Source organism: Anarrhichthys ocellatus, unplaced genomic scaffold, assembly GCF_004355925.1.
Source record: "Anarrhichthys ocellatus isolate YVR2014 unplaced genomic scaffold, GSC_Weel_1.0 scaffold1305, whole genome shotgun sequence".
Classification (NCBI taxonomy): Eukaryota; Metazoa; Chordata; class Actinopteri; order Perciformes; family Anarhichadidae; genus Anarrhichthys; species Anarrhichthys ocellatus.
The window spans coordinates 3,707-11,960 of record NW_022281279.1 but is presented as its reverse complement, the minus strand read 5'-3'; the positions used below and the strand labels follow the sequence as shown (position 1 = coordinate 11,960).

The following is an 8,254-nucleotide window of genomic DNA, read 5'->3' as shown; positions in this document are numbered from 1 at the left end:
ACACTAGAGAGAATGCAGCTTTAACACATGAAGCTTTGACTTCACTTTAACCTGGAGGTTGTCTCCTGAGTGTGACGGACTCATAAGCCAATCAGCTTGTTGTGCTAACGTGCTAACGACGTACGGCTAAACGTTTCCTGGAGGAAGTCTTCTTTGGTTCCACGTTACTTTCATCGACCTCCATGTTCTCTGTGAGCAGCGGACGATGAGTCGTTAACCAGTGATTTAGAGTGAGGATTATTATCAAACTACAGTATTAACATTAACACACACGTTAAAATGTCACTTCAGCACAATTTAAAACCGATAGCGATGTCTAAACGTAGCTGATATATATATTTTCAACATTTTGAATCCGCCTCCTGACAGAAGTTGGATCAACCAATCAGCTACATTGTTAGCATAGCATAGCATCAATAAAACCAAACTCTATTTAGAAAACAAGCATTTTAAAAGTTGTTTGCTCGTCGTCCTGCGGAGAGAACTAACAAAACATGAATTCAGACTTTTTACAAATCTTTCATCATTATGTTGTTATTTCAGCATCTTTTTTATCTGTTTATTGATATTAAATCACAGCAAAACAAACACAAATGATCCCGCGAGTAACGCAACACGATATCTAGCTTTGCATTTGGTGTGAACGCAGCGTCACACCTGGATCAGCAGAGTCCTGGTTGATCCTCACACAAGTTTAATGTGGTGCAGGTCTACATCACTAAAGCACAGCAGGTGACGGGAAATCTAAAATGATGTGTTTCAGTGAAACCAAACACAAAAGCAGCAGATGGGTAAGAACCCAACGATATATATATATATCAAGCACGTGTTAATGCAGGTGAAGGTAAGCTGTGTATTAATAATCTCAGAGAGTGTATGTGTTATTGTGGAGCTGGTTATAAGCTACCCACCAGGTGAGCCGGGGCTCTGGGTCTCCCGTCAACTCCACCTCTAGCATCACTGGAGAGCCCTCCATAACGGTGGCTCTAGACAGGGGCCTGGTGAAGCAGGGAGGGCCAGGTTTAGAGGCTGTTCCCTGGGGAAGAGACTCTGCCTGGGCAGAAGGAGGAGGAAAGGGAGGCCCTTGGATCTGAGGAGTAAGCCTGATCTCCTCATGGATGGCCACGGGCTGACAAATGTTTGGGTCTTGGTCTGGAGTTAGTAGATGGGGTCGAGAGAAAAGGGGGGTGTCATGCAGATTAGCCTGCGGAGCCAAAGCCTGGGTCTGTGGTTCAAGAGGAGCAGGATCGGTGGGGCTGCTGGGGGTCATGCCAGGGTCATGCACACACTGCGGAGGGGAGGACTGGCAGAAGGAGGTTTGTTTGACAGTCGTGGCTGTGGTCAGGCTGCTGCTTTGGGGCATGGCGACTGAGGAGGTCTCTTTGCTGGTTTGGAAGGAAGGTGCATCCTGATCAAGACCACTCCTGGAATCCAGGTAAGACCGTGAAACATTTGCGTCTTGAGGGAGGGTTGTGGTGGTTTGGAGGCAAGGTGTACAGGATTCGAGGAGCCCAAAGGTCCTGACTTTGTGGAGGACAGGGTCTGTGAGAGCCTGAGAGACCGGATCGATCTGTGGTAAGGCCTCCCTCTGGGATGAGGGGCCGTCTTGGGGTGAACAGAGGCCGTTACGATGACTGATGTCTAAAGGGGAGGACTGGAAGAAAATGGTCTGTTGGGTAATTGTGCTGCTGTTGGTGAGAACGTCCCTTTGAGGTTTGGAGACCGTGGATGTTTCTTTCATGTCCCGATCGAGGCCACTCTCAGAGTCAGGGAAGGACTGTGGAAGACTGGAGTCTCGACAAAGGCCAGTTCTGTTTTGAGGAAATGTAGTGCTGCATTTGAAGAACCTGGTGTCTTTGTGGAGGTCAGGGTCTGGACCACCACAGCTGGACCGGGGGAGTGTGGTGCTGTGATTAAGTTCTGCAACCTGGGGAATAGGATCAGTCTGTAACAAGGTCTCCCCTTTGGATGCCACATGATGGGTGATACCTGGACTCATCTGAGGCTGGTTGCACCGACTGTTGTGCTCCTTCAATAAAGGATCAGTGCGTGAGGGGCTCCTCTTCTTGTCTGGAGGGTCGCTCTCGTGGACCGGGTGTGATCCAGAGGGGACGCCGGGTTCAGGGTCATTACTCCGGTGAGCGTTGGCTGTGCTGGTCTTTCCGGTCTTCAGGATGCTGCACAGAGTGCTGGTGAGGAGACTCGGAGCAGGAACCGTCAGCGGACTCTGGACAAACGAACTGGACTCTGCTCTGAACCTGTAACACACACAACAGGAACCAACTCAGACCAACAAACTTGTTCTGTGACTGTTGTTACATGTCCTTCTCCTGCCTCCTGCCTCACGTTTACATGAGATTATACTTTAGTAGTGCTGGGTATTGACTAGTGATCCGTACTGATCCCCCCTCGCAGTTCGTCTTAAAGTTCTACCGACGATGGTTCTCCTCCAACATTCAGTAGAACATGTGTTTCTAGTCTCTGATCTCTGATCATGTTTCATTGTAAACAACCAATCAGAGGAGAGCTAGTAACGTTAGCAGCACCGCTAACGGCACCAACGGAGGTTCACTTCAGTTACATGATGATGCCTTCAGGCTCTGCTCAGTGAACATGAGTACTGGCTGAAGGTACATTATAACGTTATCATGATGTGTTCACATGTCATCTGTAAAATTTCACATGAATATAAAATAGATATTAGAGTCAGTAGCTGATCAGTAACTGATCCAGACCTGGTGCTGCTGTGCCGGCTGTTTGGAGGAGTTGGACAGCTCTCTGTCCGACTGGACTCTCTCTGTTGTCGGGCTGCACCAGTAGCGGTACCATTAGCGGTACCAGCAGCACTGTGCTCTGACTGGTTGATGTGGACGCTGTGGGAACTGAAACAGAAACTCTCCTCAACGTCCGACTGAATCGTGATGGACTCCGGCGTCTCGGCCAGCGGCGGCAGGGAAATGTCGTCAGGTGACGCACAATCGTATTCGTCATTGGAGAGAGAATCGTCCGACATCACTTCCTGTTGCTGGAGCTGCGCCTCGGACAGGTGTCCTGCAGATGCATCCTGGGTAAAAAACATGTACATATATGGCTCACGGTCACAGGAACAGGGTCTGTGTAGCTAGTTTGTTGTCACTTTATATCTGACTTTCTTCATTTATAGCTTTACAATAACTCATATTTACTCACTGAAGCAGCTAGCTAGCAGCTAACGAAAAGTAGAGCAGTAAAACAAACAAACGACAAAATGCTTAAACTTAGAAGACCAAAACATTTCAACAGTGGAACCCTTTTGATCCAAAGACTAGTGTGGCTTCTACATGAAACCCTTGTGATATTATAGGGTTCTCGGTAGAACCCCCTGGGTGATATCTGAAAGAACCTCCAGAGAGGAGTCTGGGTGGAATGATTACACCATAAAAGAGTTCTCTGTAGAACCGGGTGGAACCTTTCACCCAATTATGTTGGGTTCTGGGAACCAACAAATGTTCTTCTTTGAGTAGAAGCCAAAGAACCCCATGTTGTTCTAGTTAGTACATTTATTTTTCATGTAAACATAAAACAAAAGAGGATCTGAACTGGACTCCTGAGGGACGCCACATGTTTAATGAACTCTGATGATTTACCTGAAGCGGTGTCACCACCTGCTTCTCCTTCTTCTGAAACTCCCTCTGGATGTCGGAGAACGACGGGCCAATCACAGAGGGAGGGGGCGTGGCCTGCAGGTCAGTAGCGGCGGGCTGTGATTGGCCATGGACGACGTGGACCCGTCGGTTGGGCTCCACTGGGGAGCAGGAGAGGCTGAAGGAGGAGTGGGTGGAGCGGTAGGAGGAGGTGTGAGACTGCTGTCTGAAGGAGAGACGACACATTGAACAGATAACAGATAAGAAGCTGCTCTTTCACTCACGATCAAAGAAATCATGGTTCCCAGAGGATTAACCATAATGTTGATGATCGTTCAGTGATACCTGCTGTCCGTCTGTCTGTCTGCCTCCTGACTGCGGCTCTTCTGTAACGGAGGCTTCCTATTGGTCGCGCTCTGCCTCTTCACGGGAACCTCCTTCCCATCATGCTCGGCGGTCAGTTCGGGGGTGTGGCCTGTCTCCTTTAGCTCGTACTGGAGGATTCAGATCAGCTGATTATGATTTAACATCATATATATATATGTATTTATAGCAGTCTGATGACATCACTGAAAGAGTTCAGTTCTTCTAGTTTTTATGTTTTAAAACCATCAAACGTTTAATAAATGTTCATTATGTTTACCATGTCAGCCTCCAGTGAGCAGCGGTTATCTGTCTGCTCCTTCTTCTTCTTCATCTGTCTGTTTTCCTTCATCTTCTTCTCCTCCTCTTCATCCTCTTCTTCCAGATTCTCCAGCTTTGATATCAGTGTGTCAATCAGCTGATTGTGTCGTTATTAAGTAAGTCTGTTCATCATCAGAGTGAAACTTCACCTTCAGTTTGGTCTCCAGCTCCATCAGTCCATGGCTCAGCTCTCTGATGGCCTCGACCATCTCGGAGTGTTTACTGACCGTCTTCTCCGTGTAGCGACGCCCCTCCTCCACGCCTGAAACACAGACACAACCCTGAGCTAGAAGATGAGGCTCAGCTTTGTCATTTCAAGATCTTATATTCTGTTGGTAGCGTCTGTCCAGGGACACTGCAACATTTAGAGGAGTGTCCCTGTTGCTCCTCACCGTGCAGCCGGACAGCCAGCTCGGTGATCTGACTGATCCTCTCCTCCTGCTGAGGAACCGTCGGCCAGACGAACTTCTCAAACTGCCGGTAGAGAACGGAGACAGCTTCTGTGCTGCGACACTCGGAGGAGAAATTGCCCACGCGAGCGATGGTGGCGCTGGCCTCCTCACACCAGAACTGGTACTGTGAACACAGAGCGACGCGTCGTTATTACTCAGGACAAATATCACACATACCTGGACTCATATCAGACATCCAGGTATATGATAGGATGCGAGTCCAGTGTGATTGTAACCGACACACAGCAGGAGAAAGCACCTCCTCCACGGCTCGCTGCAGTCTGCAGCTCATCTCCAGAGTCTTCTGGTGCTCCTTAACGCTTCGCTCAAACTCTCCCGTCTGTCTCTGCAGCTCGTTGACGGCGTCCTCCGCCTGCTTGGCCACGCCCCCGTCCTTGACCTCTGACCCCAGCCGGGCCGTCACACCCTGCAGACGTTTCCTGAGCACCTGCAGGATCAGAAGCTCTTCATGTTACATTTAGATCTTTGAAATAAGCTGAACGTCAGGTTTCTATGTAACGTTGTTACAACAGTTTGTGGCTGAGGAGGAAGATGTGACAAACACTGATTTTACTCCTCGTTTCTTCTTCTACTGTGGACAAAACATTCATGTCCTGCTGCCACGGACCTCCTCAGAAAGACCAGAAGAGCTCACATGCATCCAGAGATACAATCACTCATTCATCAATAAATCTGCTTTCACTTCAGAGAAAATGTTCTTTTCTACTTCTTTGTCATTTTAAATCCAGTTTTAATTCATCTGTTGAAATTCTTTAAATTACAATAAAATGTTAAGTTTATTTCTATCTCCCACTTTTATTTGTTTTATCTGTAAGAGGAAGTTTTTTACATCACTTTGAGCTACGTCGTCTGTCTGAAATGTGCTTTATTAAAGATTATTATTACTATGGGACAGATGACAGTTGAGGAGGTCTAACATCAGATACTGAAGCGCTGCTTTACCTCAGACCTGATGCTTCTGAGTGAAAGCGGATGAGGACCAGATGAGGACCGGATGAGGACCAGGACTCACCTGCAGCTTCTCCTCGTACTGGTCCACCTGCTGCAGCTGGTTCCTGGAGGCCTTCGTGTTCCTCGTCCTGTCGTTTCTCTTCAGGTAGTTGAACCTCAGGTTGCTGAACTTCTTCTTCAGCTCCTTGAAGGAGTCACGAAGCTGCAAAACACAGTTTTATTCCATCATATACACTGATTATTAATGTGTGCATATTTTAATCAGTTGGCCTTAAATATTGCACAATCAAGTGTTAATATACACCTGACACTTTAATAATATACTTGTTTTAATAAACTCTTATCTGTTTGTCTATTTACCGTATTTCTATATTTTATTGTAGATGTCTACATGTTTCTATCTTTAGATAATGTCTGTAATGTTATGCAGCACCCACCAGCTCAAGGTCCTTGTATGTGCAAACAGACGCTTGTGATTCTGATAGCAGTTCATGTTTAGAAACCTCTTCCTGACTCACTGGACCTGATTTATCATCGTTTCTTTATTCATTGACAGCTTCACTTCCTTTATTCTCTATTAATATACTGAACACCAGGAAGCAGCTATGTGATGCTATCGGATGGATTGAGATGAAACTCTGTTTCCCAGAGGATGAACCTTTCTGTCATCTCTAGACATTTTGGGGTTTTGAACAAAACGGCTCATCAGCTTTTGGTATGATGGTGATGAAATATGGTTTTATAATATATTTGGTAATCCTGTGACTGTTCATCTAGCAGCTTAATCAGGTTTATCGTCTATTGGTTCCTGCTCAAAATAAAAACAACAGTCTTTGACCTCATGGTGGCGCTAGTTGAGAAGTTTTCATGCTGCATCATCTGGAAACTACAGCTGTTGAGATGTTTCACTAAAAGCCAGAAACCATCAACCTGCTGGTGACGCTGGAGCCACAGAATCACTAAAACTCAGGATAGGATTCATCCTCTGGGGAACATGAACAGTTGTTTCACATAGTCTCTTGTACACATCCATCCTCTGATGTCTGCTCGCAGCTGTAACTAAGTAGACGGAGCTTTGATGAGATTATTTTTAGAGCCGGAGAGTTTAAAGCCAGAGGGACATTTCTGCCTCGGTGTCGGATGTCTGATCTTTCAGCTGAGGACAGCTGAGAGACAGAGACGTCTGGGGGAACCCTGGATGGAGCACTAAAATAACAAAAGGTTATTACCCAGAACCACCAGGAGCTAATGCAGTGAGTTCACCATGAAGACAACCAGGATGGACCACAGAGATCCCATTAAAGACTCCAAAAGATGATTACAAATGACTGTGACTTACACCAGAGTACAATGAAGTATCACAGGAGACCATGAAGTACACTGAACTACCCCTAAGAACCAAAAGACCCCACAAGAGATTCAAGTCCAAGAACTACCACCAAGCAATATAAAGACCACGATGACCAAAAACTACCATTGACTTCCACAGAGTACCACGAAGTACCTGCAAAAGTATCCCAGAATACCATAAAGTAAAATTGATTTAGAACTAATGGACTCCTGAGGACCATGAAGTGCCCCAAAAGAGATTACCGCAGAGTATCATGAACTATCCACAGTACCATGAAGTACCCCAGAAGGCTGCTGCTACAGACCTGGATGAGCTCACTGACACTGTGACATCTTACATCAGTTTTTGTGAGGACATCTGTGTGCCGAATAAAACCTTCTGCACATTCAACAACAATAAACCCTGGTTTACTGACAAACTCAGGCAGCTTCGTCGGGCCAAGGAGGAGGCCTACAGAGGTGGGGACAGGTCCTGTAGACTGTAAAGCTGGAGAAAAGCCAACGACCCCTCGTCAGTTTGGAGAGGCCTGGAAATACTCACAAACTACAGGAGACCATCCCCCCCCACTGAGGCCATTCACCAACTGGCTGACGACCTGAACGTTTTCTACTGCAGGTTTGATAAGCCTACTCTCACACCCCCCACCTGCCCCATCATCATCAAACAACCATCTTCTCCCCCTGCCTCCTCCTCACCTCTCCCAACTGACCCCCCACTGGCACTGAGGATATGCGAAGAGGATGTGAGTCGGCTCTTCCACAGACAGAAGATCAGGAAGGCACCAGGCCCAGAAGGTGTGTCACCCTCGTGCCTGAAAGTCTGTGCTGACCAGCTGGCCCCCATCTTCACACAGATCTTCAACCGATCACTGGAGCTGTGTGAAGTCCCCTCATGCTTCAAACGCTCCACGATCATCCCGGTTCCCAAGAAATCCTCCAACACAGGATTAAATGACTACAGACCCGTCACCCTGACATCTGTGGTCATGAAATCCTTTCAGAGACTGGTGTTGACCCATCTGAAGGACATAACAGGGCCCCTGCTGGACCCCCTGCAGTTTGCCTACCGTGCAAACAGGTCGGTGGATGATGCAGTCAGTATGGGACTGCACTACATGCTGCAACACCTCGACTCCCCAGGGACATATGCAAGGGTTCTGTTTGTGGACTTCA

General features: G+C 47.2%; 1 protein-coding gene across 1 annotated transcript; it reads right to left on the bottom strand.

Moving 5' to 3' along the window:
- Positions 1–528: 528 nt before the first annotated feature.
- LOC116377482 (uncharacterized) lies at positions 529–6,902 on the bottom strand. The gene is made up of 9 exons (XM_031839123.1): positions 5,793–6,902; positions 5,019–5,207; positions 4,700–4,883; positions 4,457–4,569; positions 4,267–4,380; positions 3,969–4,117; positions 3,627–3,849; positions 2,736–3,064; positions 529–2,258 (listed from the first exon to the last, which is right to left on the bottom strand). The coding sequence occupies exons 2-9, from the start codon at positions 5,049–5,051 to the stop codon at positions 866–868; spliced, it is 2,538 nt and encodes an 845-aa protein (XP_031694983.1). The 5' UTR covers positions 5,052–5,207; positions 5,793–6,902; the 3' UTR covers positions 529–865.
- Between the last annotated feature and the right edge of the window lie 1,352 nt (positions 6,903–8,254).

Bases quoted from the DNA above. Each gene is read 5' to 3' on its own strand.
- LOC116377482 (XM_031839123.1), bottom strand. From the start codon at position 5,051: ATGAGCTGCAGACTGCAGCGAGCCGTGGAGGAG. The intron at 4,118-4,266 runs GTAAACATAATG...TGAATCCTCCAG, and splicing joins GCTCACTGGAGGCTGACATG to TACGAGCTAAAGGAGACAGG. The intron at 3,850-3,968 runs GTATCACTGAAC...TCTCTCCTTCAG, and splicing joins GACAGACAGACGGACAGCAG to ACAGCAGTCTCACACCTCCT.